Source organism: Natrix helvetica, assembly GCF_964273705.1.
Source record: "Natrix helvetica genome assembly, chromosome: 3".
NCBI lineage: Eukaryota > Metazoa > Chordata > Lepidosauria > Squamata > Natricidae > Natrix > Natrix helvetica.
In genome coordinates this window covers 130,193,928-130,207,640 of record NC_138549.1, presented here as the reverse complement: position 1 = coordinate 130,207,640, position 13,713 = coordinate 130,193,928, and the positions used below count along the sequence as shown (strand labels likewise).

The 13,713-nt window shown below is 36.0% G+C and overlaps 1 protein-coding gene across 1 annotated transcript in view; it reads left to right on the top strand.

The window, feature by feature from the left end:
* The window catches only part of SLC26A9 (solute carrier family 26 member 9), a 56,921-nt gene extending 43,208 nt beyond the window's left edge, over positions 1-13,713 (top strand). Inside the window, exons 14-21 of the mRNA XM_081948574.1 lie at positions 2,175-2,244; positions 4,473-4,565; positions 5,335-5,454; positions 5,627-5,944; positions 6,624-6,678; positions 7,804-7,949; positions 11,197-11,274; positions 12,429-13,713. Of these exons, the coding sequence (XP_081804700.1) occupies positions 2,175-2,244; positions 4,473-4,565; positions 5,335-5,454; positions 5,627-5,944; positions 6,624-6,678; positions 7,804-7,949; positions 11,197-11,274; positions 12,429-12,476 (928 nt within the window). The 3' untranslated portion in view covers positions 12,477-13,713. The remainder of the gene's footprint in view (positions 1-2,174; positions 2,245-4,472; positions 4,566-5,334; positions 5,455-5,626; positions 5,945-6,623; positions 6,679-7,803; positions 7,950-11,196; positions 11,275-12,428) is intronic.

The following is a 13,713-nucleotide window of genomic DNA, read 5'->3' as shown; positions in this document are numbered from 1 at the left end:
TTTCTTCTTTTCTTTTTCATCTTTGGGACAACCATGACCTGGATGACTGATAACCTCTACAGACTTTTAGCTATACAGTTTGGGATGAACACCCTTTGAATGATATGGGAGTAGGAATGGATTTCCAGAGGGGAAAAATATTGCAAACTACAGGACCAGGAGCACTGCTCAGGTGACCCTGAGGGTGCTTCAACGAAGAGGGTGCTTCAGGGACCCTCTAAAACAGGGGTGTCCAAACTTGGGAACTTTAAGACTTGTGGACTTCAACTCCCAGAATTCCCCAGCCAGCATGGCTGGCTGGGGAATTCTGGGAGTTGAAGTCCACAAGTCTTAAAGTTCCCAAGTTTGGACTCCCCTGCTCTAAAAGGATGCAAATGACCAGCTGTCTGCAAGAAGTATAAATCCTTCCACTATCCTGTCAAAGATGAAGAAGCTTCTTCAAAAGGAAAAAACAAGAAAGTTGCGTTGTGTCCTGAAAAAGCACCTTTGGGACACCAGCTATAGATTAACAAACCAATAGAGAGAAACTTTTCTGCGGTAGGAATTTGCAACAGTGAACAGTATACATGCGATGCTGGCAGTGCTGATGCGGGCTTCCCTGTCTGTGTTAGGCATGATGTCTGGGGAATTCTGGGAGTTGAAGTCCACCCATCTTGAAATCGCCAGGTTTGAAAAACATTAATTTAGGAAGATAATTCTTTATCATTAGTCTGCCCTCACCTGGTGACATTTTGGTATTTACTTGTGATTAAGTACTGTGATTATTTACTTGTGAAGTGTATCTTTGTGATTACCACTGCATGCAGGAGTATTGTAATAAATGTCCAGTTGCATGTGTAATAAATAATCCACTTCCATGAAATTTCATCCTTTTCTATCTCCACAATAACTATTTCATTTTCAATTCTTAATTTCAGTGTATTTTTGTATTCTAAATATATCTATAAAACTTTATCATGCATTCACGTAGGGGAAAACAATGTATGCTTCAGACAACGTGTTGATTCACACACATTTTCTACTTCTTCCAGAGGAATTCACTGGATATTGGGAGAAATAATCAAGATGGTGGCCACAATGGTGTGACTGAAGTTCAACATGCTTTTCATTTGCATTGCAAATGCATATAAAATAAATGGTTGGAGCTTCAGTCATATTGTGGCTGCAATCTTCACCCTTTTTTTAAATCAAACTCTCTAAAAACCATTGAGGTTTTCTTTTCTCTGAAAATCCAGTTCTGCTATTCCCAATCTAGTACTCTTTGGATGCTGGTTGGTAACATCCAAAATTGTAGGCCACTTAGTTCATTAGCAGCAGGGAGAAGGATTGAACTGCAGAAACAACCACATAGGCATATTGTAAAACCAGTGCACCTAATTCACTTAGAGAATTTCCAATAAATGCAGCAGATGTATTTTGAAGAGTTGTCTTCCATTGGCCAATTCCCCATGATTGCTCTGGAAGTCACTCCTCATCACTTTGTCAGAGCTATCTAAAACTCTTCTGCTGCTCCACAAGATCTGGAAATGAGGTTCTTTTGTTCCATGTATGTCTGCATCAGATGAAAGTTCTCACCTGTTTATCTATCTAGTTCTTTGCATCGTGACTGCTTCCCCATCCTGACTTATTCTTGCTCCATCTCATTCCTTCACTCCTACAGAGTGCAAATATTGTCTTCCACTCTGAAGGACTAAGCTTTCCCATCACCTGGTAATGATCTCCGACAAAGAAAAAGGAAGAATAGTTGAATATGATTAGTAGTGCATTGCTTCCAGACACACCCTTCATCTCTTTCACTAAGGAAACCTCTCCCAACGTCAAAATTAATCAGTCAGGCCAGGGTGGGTAGGAAAGAATTCAACATAGTTCCAGTTAATTTGTGTAGATTTTCTCTAGTATTTTATGCATGAGAGCTAATTCCTTACAAATATTTATTTATGTGCTTTTATGCCACCAAAGACACAATCCTTTCTAAGCTTTCTTTTCTCCTTCACTCTACAGAAGATAACATTAGATTCAAACTCCTGCAAACAGACCAATGATAGTTTGATAATTATCAGGTTTAAAAAATCACCTTCTTCTTTAGCATTTACTGCTGTGTGCATATTTCTTGTAAACTGCATCTGTTAGCTATCTGTAATTTAACATTCATGCTCCATTATTTTCTTTCCCAGTCGCAACGGTTCTGTCCTCGGCCCTGTAGCTTCTACTGATATATATAAGAACCCCAAAGTCTACAGCAAGGTAATGGAAGCAACAAAAGAGCTTCATACCATATTGATGTGATTTGACTTTGTTGTGTGATTATGGTTTCTATATAATGCTAAACTATAAAACATTTTTGTTTGATTGGATATGATGTGCAGCCTATCCCAATGAAGCCATAGTTTTGAAACTGAGAGGCAAAATGCTCAAACAATATTATAGCTTCATAATCTGTGAATCAGCATTATTGCTAAAGGTAAAGGTAAAGGTTCCCCTCGCACATATGGGCTAGTTGTTCCTGACTCTAGGGGGCAGTGCTCATCTCCGTTTCAAAGTCAAAGAGCCACTGCTGTCCAAAGTCATCTCCGTGGTCATGTGGCCAGCATGACTAAATGCCAAAGGAGCGCGGAACTAAAGGTGGTTCCTATTTTTCTACTTGCATTTTTACATGCTTTCGAACTGCTAGGTTGGCAGAAGCTGGGACTAGTAATGGGAGCTCACTCTGTTACACGGCAATAGGAATTTGAACTGCTGAACTGCTGACCTTTCTGATTGACAAGCTCAGCATCTTAGCCACTGAGCCATCGCATCCCCTGCATTATTGCTACTGGCTCTTATTTCAACAATATTGAAAAAGTAACTCTTTTATCCTTAGAGTTCTTCTGCTCCTCATGTGAATAGGTTGGGATTATTAAAAAAAATCAAGAAGGTCTCCGTATAAAACCACACTATTTGGAGGACCCATAATTCTGACATTTACGATCTGATATTAGGCTTCATGAGACCATATCACATTTGGAGGCAAATGGTGTAAATGCAATGAGATAATTTAATACCAAAGGTCCAGTCCAATCTCTTTTTCTTTTGCCCAAAGCACTGTTGACTACCAACACCCAAAATGTTGGTGCCATTATGGGAAAATAGGAGATTTTGGAAATAGTTTTAAAAGCTGTAATGGAAATGGTTTTTATTCTGGGCTGCCTCAATTCTTAATTTACCTATTCTTAATTCACCCATTCACTCAATTTTTTAAAAAAAAACAATAAAAAAAGAATTGGATGTACTGTAGTCAGAAGTGGGTTTCTGCTGATTCGCCTCAGATCGGGAGAACCGGCAATGGCAGCAGCTCTGCCCACTCCCACCTGCCCGGACGCTTCTGCGCATGCAGAGAATCAGTAATAAAATACATTGAAACCCTATAGTGACATTATGGTATCAGTGGACAGCTTCCAGGCGCTGCCAGAGGAATGGAGCCTAAGTTGTGGCTGCTTCTTGTGCCATCCACCATTGTGTTCTATCACAGTGGTCTCCAACCTTGGCAACTCTGCTGGCTGGGGAATTCTGGGAGTTGAAGTCCACCAGGCTTAAAGTTGTCAAGGTTGGAGACCATTGTTTCATCATAAATGAATCATTTCTCCCCAATAATCCTATACACATAGCACATATTGCTGAAGTGTATTCTCAGTTATAGCAGATGTTATGTGAACCAGAAAGAGAGAAAATAAGCAATCCTTTCAAAAAGGAGTCTTCATTTGAAGCCTGGATTGTTTAATGGCAAAGGATGAAATTTTTATTTTATTTATCCCTTTGGCAAAGGGAAGAAAGTGAGCAGAACTAGAAAACCCTTCTGTTCTTTTCTTCGCTCCTTACTTTTATTGCCATTGAACCAGAAAGGGGAAGAAAATAACAGAACAAAACAGAACAGAACAGAATAGAATTCTTTATTGGCCAAGTGTGATTGGACGCACAAAGAATTTGTCTTTGTACATATGCTCTCAGTGTACATAAGGAGAATAAAATACATTCATCAAGAATAAAAGATTCAACACGTAGTGATAGTCATATTTAAAATTCTAATTAAATCAAATTCTGTAATATAATTCCTATTATTTTTCATGCCTTAAAGAACTTCCCTTTTTCATCACATTAAAAAATAGAGCGCAGCAACTATTTTGGAGAAATCTAAATTTCATTCTATGTCAAAAATTCTAAAAGACTTAATCTGAAAAAGACTTTGTAGTACACCTGAAATTGCATCATTACGATCTACAAAGGTTATATATCTGTACTATATACAGCATTAAACATATAGCCCTTATTTTGCTGCCCTAATTAATCCGTGATTGAAAAACAATACGTATTTTTATTGTTGATATTTTAAAAAGACAAAGTATAATTTAACTTCTCTCTATTTTTTTGTCTTCCTTCTCATTTTGCTGGTCCCATGAAATATTCTCTTACTGAAATTTGTCACTCTTGTTTTGTAGGTTCAAGAAATAGAAGGGATTAAAATTGTCACCTACTGCTCCCCATTATATTTTGCTAATTCAGAAATATTCAGGGAGAAAGTTATCGCAAAGGTAAGAGGAAACATATCCAAACTGGAAACAAAAGGCTGGATCATTTCTGTATATGCACATACATGCACACACGCAAATGCACACACATGCACATGTGTGTGTGCGCGCACTCACACACATAGTTCTTTAAATTTATTTTGGCCTTGTGGATGAGAAGGCTCCTTGCAGTTATCTTCCAGGGAGACAAGATTGACAGTTCTTCTGATATCTTGTTTAGAAGAAGTGAATATATTGTTACTTCCCTTAAGTTTTTTTATTACTACGATGTGCTTCAAGTTTTGGTTTTAATATTTTATTAATGTTTTATTTTAGGCGAAGAGATACTTTTATTCAAAATATTTTTACTGATCGATGGCATTAAACTTCTTAAATATAATGTCTGCTTGTTGAAGTTTATTGCAAAGGAAAAGCATCCGATGGGCAAACATTTATACTGCAAAATTATATCTTAACTTTCCTCAGTGTTTCCCAGAGAGATGTTGGTATAGTTTATTATCTAATAATAAATTAAATTTTATTTCATATGATATTTTTATAGTCTCAATATATGGTTTTAAAAACCAACCAGGGATATGTTAATATAAATTCTATTATTGGATGCTAAAAAAAATTCCAATTAATTAAGTTGAGGTCCTCTGCTTTATTTTTTTTTATGTCTTAGCATGAAAAAATAGTACTGCTTTATTTATATGTCAGGTTGACATTCAAATATCCAAAAAGTCCAGGTAGGAAGATAATGCAACTAAATACTTTTTTTCCCTCTAAACAGACTGGTGTGGATCCCATCAAAGTCTACTTGGCCAGAAAAAAGTTTGTGAAAAATCAAGAAAAGGTGACAGCAGCAGTACAGAAAACGAGCAGATTCAAATCTATCTTCAGAAAAGACAAGGTAACCAAGCAATTATCTAGGTTATAAGTGAGGTTTCCTACAGTTAGGCAAAAATGGCATTTTCTTTCATCCTGGAAAGAAAAAATACTAATTTACACATATATTTATCACACATTAAATATTCTGAGCACCTGGCTCAGATTTGTAAAATAACTACTTTTCTTTGTTACAGACTGTGTCTCTGCAAGAACTCCATAAGGATTTTGAAAGCAGCTCTCCAATAGATACCAATAATAACCAGACAGCCAATGGCAGCAGCATCTCCTCCTATATTGTCTTCAACCCAGCTGTGAACTCTTTAAATCCAAATAATACCTCATGTGAACAGAAGAACACAATTGACCATAGGAATAGTAACTGCAGCATTATTCCAGCCTCTGGAATTGATCCTATGAACCTTGCACCCCCTTTTGTTAACTTCCACACCATTATTCTTGACATGAGTGGAGTTTGCTTTGTGGATCTGATGGGTACAAAAGCTTTGGGAAAGGTATGTGGGTTTTTTTTTTTGTTTTTTTTTGGAACCTGTCTCGTTCACTGAAGCTGGTCTTTAAAATGTTCTGTTTAAATAGGATTAATCAGGACTAAAGTTTGATACAAGTAGCATTGTACTTCTGGCTGCAAATTGGAAAGATGGGCAACTCAGTATAGTCAGAATGACTATATTGTCTCTGGAGAACACATGTGAGAAGCCAGGAGATTATTTGTGAAACCAAAGTAACAACTAACACTCTGTTGATCAAACAAACAAAAAAACAAATATTGCACCTTCAGTCGATAAAATATGAGTTTTTACATTGTTATTTTAACTTTCTGACTAAGTACTAGATAGCAAGCCACAGAATAAAGAGATGGAGATTGTGGCTTCAATTCTATATACCAAGTACAATATTATTTTCATTTTCAAAGATATACCTTATAAATAAAAGTGAGTCTTATGATTTCCATTCCCGTTCTAATTATTTGGTTTTAGACTATATATTGCATCATTAATAACTGGCCGTTTTGGAAAATTCAGTGCTGTGTTGTCTTTGGCTTTTTTAGAAAAGAAAAAGGGCTTAACATATTATATCTAATACTTACACATTAAATGAATGCATGTAAATGCTAAGGCCACAACTATTTGAAATCAATCCATCACCACTGTCTCATTTTGTCTTCTTGTGTAGCTGTGTACCAACTATCAAAGGATTGGGATTAAAGTCTTTCTTGCAAATATACCTGGTAAGAATTTTATTTTTTATTACTTATTTAGAATGCGATACTGTTTGAGCTGAAAAATATCCAGGGTGGTTTACAGATTAATAAGGAAGCCATGTTTTCAGAGTTTAATATATAAAGACAAATAAAACAATTGAAAGAGGTAGTGAATAAGGGAAATATGGATATTTAATATTTCAAGAACTTTAATGACAAAGCCGATAGAACAAGCTATTTGATAATTGTTGGTAAAGAGACAAACCCATATACCTAACTTCATTTGACTTCCATTTAACAAGAGGCAGAACCATTTCTGGTGGCAAATATCAAAAGTTGAATGTTCACTTACTATATCATATCATATGTAGGTTTACAAATGCAAATATAGTATAGCCCAGCGACTGGAAAAATCACAGTTCAAGCAATAGTTTCATTTTGCTATCTTCTGTTTTTTTTTAGAATTTAAAAACAAACACAAAACTGATAAAATTATATTGACTCAAAGGCTTCTTTTTCAAGGCAAAAACACTTTAAATAGACTTTTAGTGATCTAGGGCAAGGAAAAAGTTTACAGCAGTACTAGCTCCTGAAAAGAGCAGAAATGAAATCAAACTATTTGAGGTAACTTTCTAGTAATATGCATGCACAAACATATGAGCTGCATGGGTTATTTTTAAAATGCAAGATAGCTTCAAAGTTTAAACTCAACCATAGGTGAATGATCAGGCTCATAAAGCAGTTTACACAGCACAAGGCTTCCAAAAGTAACATATATGGAGAGGAACAATTTAAAATTTTTCAAAACGCTCAACTGACTGACTATCATGGCAGAGCTAAAATTTATTTTCTTTCAAAGAAGGAAGGTTATCTAGCCAGTCCTAAGGGGTACAGGTTTTTCCTGTTCCCTGAAAAATGTTCAGCTATGTAAAATCAACTCTGTTTGAGTATATTGCTCAATAAGCTCATTATCCAGGTAGGGGCAGTACAGTTCTTTCAATCTTCCTGTTCAAACTATTTGGACTTCAGATGAAAGCAACAATAGGGTTTACTTAATTTACTTAAAAGGTTTTGGAAATCCCTCTCTAACAGCAGTTATAGTGAAAAAGAAATGAGCTGCAATCAGTAATGTTAAGTTTGTCTTTTCATTAGCTCAAGTGTACGATGATATTCGCATTGGTGGAGTCTTTGAAGAAGGAGGTCTTGAGCCTTGTCACCTCTTTGTGTCCATCCATGATGCTGTTTTGTTTGCAACAATGAACAGCAGCAGAGCTCCTTGTCATTCTGTCCTAGAAGAGGTATAAATAATTCACTTATTTAGTTATATTTACTACTTTATTTCATACCCTGATTTTAATTTTTTTAAAAAAATGACTAAATACTGATGACGCACGGAACACTGTTACCTTCCCACCAAAGGTGGTCCATATTTTTCTATTTGCATTTTTACTTTCAAATTGCTAGATTGGCAGAAGCTGGGACAAGTAACGGGAGCTCACTCCGTTATGGGGCGCTAGGGATTCGAACCGCCAAACTGCCGACCTTTCTGATCAACAAGCTCAGATTCTTAGCCATTGAGCCACCGCATCCCCATTTATGGATACATAACAACAATTCAAAAAACAGAAATGATATCATGTATGCTCTTCCATCTTTTCTCATGACCACCAAAACTGTAGCTGGCAATTCCATTGCCATGGCCAAGCTAACTTTAGCAGTCAAAATTCTAAAAGGAGAAAAAGAGAAGTGTAGACATTGGGGAAAGATAGATTTTGTGCAGCTAAAATCAGAAAACAGTATGAGTTTGGTAACAGGCGTTTTCATTTTATTTTTTTACTTGAATTCCATTCTATTTGTAGTTTTACTATCATTAAATTCTATTCAAAGGCTATACTTGCCCAGTCCTAATTATGCTACTATTTTGAAACAACCCAATAGCTTACTTTTCCTGTAAATCTAGTTGAGTTTATTATACTACAAATTAAGATGAAACACAATTGTTGACACTCTAACATAAGCATAATGAACAAAGCATATAAAAATGGATCTATATAAGTGTAAATCAAATGTGATATATAATGAAAATGGTTGCTTGTAATTTATTTAATCACAAGATGACAAATCACACTTCATATCTTAGTTATTGCATATATGCAATCATAAATTCTTATTTTAAACTCCATGAAAGTCAAGTTAGAGACAAAATCCATTGAAGAACAACTTCTTCCTCTTCCTCCCCCTCCCCCTCCTCCTCGCATTTATTGTGAAAAGCTAAACCAGGACCAGTTCTGTTTACTCTTACAATGTATCATGTAATCACTTTGGTCAAAAGCTTATTGATCAGCAATATCTTCATTTTATATAGGTCAAACTAGCTTATTAGCATTTCGTTTAATCATTCACTGATTTGAGCACATTTACCATCTCACCTAAATCTGACTGGGATGATAAATGGACTTGCTACCATCAGTACACAAATATGGCCTTACTTGAATATATGAAATGGCAAGTTAAATCATTCTAGAAGTAAACCATATATTTGTTGGTATAGTAGTTAAAGGCCTTGAGCTAGAAATCAGAAGAAATCAGAAGGCAAAGCCAGCTGAGTGACTTTGGGCCAGTCAGTAATTTTCAGCTCTAGGAAGAAGGCAATGGTAAACCACTTCCCTAAAAATAAAATTCTGTTCAGAGACCTGCATAGACTTTTCTATGTAGTCTTCAAGAATCAAAACTGGCTTGAAAGGCCACATACATATAAAATCTGCTTGTTTGATCTGTAATGACACATTAAAATTTAGAAACATCAGCTGATGCTGCAGTTTTCAAAGAAATCTGCCTTCAAAGTAAATCTACTACGTTGTACACAACGCACAAAGGGAAAGGAGGTATTTTAAAAAGACCACCAGATTCTATTCAGTTACGGAGATCATGGGTCACTGTAACATTTCTCAACTCAGCAACTTTAAGATATATAGACTTCAGTTCCCAGAATTCCCCAGCCAGCAAGATGTAAGTATAATTGCAGAATTGCTTTCTAGTTTTGCTGTACGTCAAAGAAAATACATCAGGATGCTGAAGTGATTTAAATTGTAAAAGTAAGACCACAATTGGAGTATTGCATCCAGTTTTGGTTGCCAAATATAAAAAATTATATTGAGGTGCAGAGAAGGGTAACAAAGATGATTAGGATACTGACGGCTAAAACATACAAAGATTCAGGAATTCAGCATGTCTAGTTTAATTTAAAAAAAGGACTAGGAGTGATATGATAGCAGTGTTCCAATATCTAAGGGGCTGCCACAAAGAAGAGGGGGTCAACCTATTTTCCCAAGCACCTGAAGGCAGGATAAGTAGCAATGAGTGGAAACTAATCAAGATGAGAAGCCACCCAGAAGTAAGGAGATATTTTCTGGCAGTGAGGACAATTAATCAGTGGAACAACTTGTGTCCAAGTGGGTGCTCCAAAACTGGAGGTTTTTAAGACAACATTGGACAAGCATTTGTATGAAATAGAATAGGGTCGCCTGCTTGAACAGGGAGTTGGAATAGAGGTTCTTCCAACTCCGTTACTCTGTTATTCTGTTAAATGCTTTTATCTTTCTTGTATATCAAATATATTTACTCCATAAAGGGATACAAATTTCAATCAATCTTGTAATCACTTGGATCCTGGCAAAGTATTAAGCTCAGGTTTTATAGATAGCTGAATTTAGATTTTGTGTCTTAGAACAGAATTATAGGACTAGAATAATCTTTTCTGAAACTAAGTCTACATAATATATATGAAATAAATACTAAGTGGTATATATGAATATTTACAGTTAAACCCAGTTGTATACATTCACTTTTTCAAACCTAGAATGATTTCCACTGTCTGTTTCTTCTTTAATAAATTATTAGAGAATTAGAGGAATAATCGTGTTACCCCAAACTTTGAAAAACATAGGACTTGTATTCTAGGACTTGTCTTTCATGGGATGTCTAATAATTTGGTTTGAGTACATTAATAGAAGATAATTGCCAGCTATGAATTCCATTTATATTTTTCCAGCTCTATTCCTTAAGCATTTAAAATACTTCCTGTCAAGTATTTATTATACAATCCAGAAATTTTACTGGTATTTGAAGCACAAAGATAATGACAGAGCTGATTAAAATATCATACCACCCTAAAACATTATTTGTATACCATGCTATTGTTAAGATAGGAAATGCTGGTTCACACCTACTGTACATTTATTGCAACTCAGAGCTATGACACATGTATCATAATTATCGTTTGTAGTTTGTAATCTGCTAAATGTATGTCTTACAAGGCTGAAACATTATCAGTGGCTCTTGAAAAAAACCCATACAATATTTATATTATGCTGTAACTCGGGTTAATCATCTTATATATGTGTGTATTGATTCATGAACTTATTGAAATGTATGTTACATGAAATGAATTCTCTAGAATCTTATGCTGATAAAAAAATAGACTCTGAAGCTTTATCGTCATATGTTAATCTTATAAACAATAACAAGCCATTTCTTCCTACTCAGAGGTCAAATCAGATCGAAGTCTCTGTTTCAGATGAATCTCTGGAAGATAGCAGTGGTGAATTCCAAAATTTGGAAGAGGTCAGTTAAAAAAACAAAATGATATTAAATGAAGACACTGACTCATTCCTCTGCCAGATGTACTGTCTATTATCTCTCATGTTCATGTTTGAATTGTTGCAATTTGTTGTACGTGGTCTGCTACTGAACACATTTAGACCTTTCAGTTAGTACACTTAGTCCGTTGCAGGAATTGCATAATTTATAGATATTAATTTGCTTCCAATTGCAATTCAAGGTGGTTGGTGATTATCTCTCTGGCTTGCGTGGCTTGAGAAAGGGATGAGACCTCTGTTTTGATTCATATCTGCCCATCCCAATCGTGCTTACTGTAAGGGAATTAGATCAGTGGTGGGGTTCACATTTTTTTACTACTGGTTCTGTGGGCATGGCTTGGTGGGCATGGCTTGGTGGGCATGGCAAGGGAAGGAAACTATAAAATCTCCATTCCCACCCCATTCCAGGGAAAGGTTACTGCAAAGTCCCCATTTCCTCCTGATCAGCTGGGACTCGGGAGGCAGAGAATAGATGGGGGGCGGGGCCAATCAGAGGTTGTATTTACTAGTTCTCTGAACTATTCAAAATTTCGGCTACCGGTTCTCCAGAACTGGTCAGAACCTGCTGAATACCACTCCTGAATTAGATGGTGTGGGACTTAAGCCCCTGCTATCGCTTCCTTCATCTGGAATAGGCTGCTCCCTAAACTCAAGATGTCCCTATTAATATTTAGGACACTAGCTGTAACACTCGTCTTCCCACAGACCTTCCAGTAATCAGTGTTACCATGCTGTGGTTGAATTCAGCGATGGTTAAAGTGAAATGTTAACTGTTCTATTTCTTTGTTCGGGATTATATTGCTTTATAATGAATTGCTTCTGTATTTTATTATAGTATAAACTGCCTAAAATTTGTAAATTGAGGCAGCACACAATTATGAGTAAACAGATAATAAAATCTAAGCATAAGTAATAAGGAATTCATAATGGTTAAATTTCTCCAAAACCAAAAGGAAAAATTAGTCACGATTAAACTACTGGTCAATGCCATAACTTAATTACAACTAAAGTTTATCATAAGCCATAGTCCAGACATACATCGGATTTGAATGTAATTTTGTGACACATTGTTAGTAAAGTTGGCATCAGTTTATAATCCAAACCTCCATTTTTTTCTAGGAAATGTTTGGAAGCATTTTTCATTCGGAAACACAAACAGCGCTGTGAGCAACTCAGGAACATTCCTGTGATGGCAAATTATTTCTTTATGATGTTTCCTTATGAAGGTTCCTGTGTCTGAATGGCAAGGGAAATGGTCTTTCTAGCAAGGGGCCATGGGTGCTTCTGTAGCACTGAGGACAGACTGTCTCTCGGACCTGGTATTCTCTTCTATAATTCCTCTTGGATTATGAACCTCAGAGAACCTGACTCTTGAAACAGTTGGCATGGAAGGAAGAAACTCAGGGAATATATTTCATCCATCTAGAAGAAGCAGAAGGATAGCTTGAATATCTTCTGGTTCATATTTTCCTCCTCTCACACCGTTATTTATGGAGTCATAAGTATGCATGTAGCAGGCATGCATATCTACTAATTCTCCAGCATTGTTCTTATGAGGGAAAACAAAGGAAAATACGGAAAATGTTTGATTGCCAGATAAAGCGCTCACAAATTGCGGCAGTTTCAGTTCACAAGGAGGGGCGATTGTTTCATTGCATAGACTCCACACCAAAGTTAAACACAAGTATGATGATGCCTAGGCTTCTTCTAATTCTGTTCATTGCAACATACTACTATATTTCTTATTTTTGTGGCCTAAATGCACCAACTCATTTCTCAAATCAAGGGCTGTGTTTAGTGTACTACTGGACATCATTAACATGTATTATTATATTGCCTAGAAGTAATGCTTCCTTTTTCATTATAAACGACACCTATCTCTGATCTTTTTCTCTCTCTCTTCTGAAAAATGTGTTTATGTTTAGAGGATGAAAATATTTCATGTACATAAAGCATTTTTAATGTTCTTTGAATTTTTTTTCAAAATTAAACTTATTTGACATAGGTTTAATTAAACAAACCCAAAGAAGATACATTAATTTATTCTAATACAGGTAGTCCTCGACATACGTCCATAATTGAGCCCAAAAATTTTGTTGTCAAGTGAGACATTTGTTAAGTGAGTTTTCCCCCATTTTATGATCTTTCTTGCCACAGTTGTTAAGTGAATCGCTGCAGTTGTTAAGTTAGCAACACAGTTAAGTGACTCCAGCTTCCCTATTGACTTTGTTTGTGAGAAGGTTGCAAAGGGTGATCACACGATCCTAATACCCTGCAACTGTCATAAATATGAGTCGATTGCCAAGGTCTGAATTTTGATCACATGACCATGGGGACGCTGCAATGGTCATAAATGTGAAAAATGGTCATAAGTCACTTTTTCAGTGCCATAACTGAAGAGTAA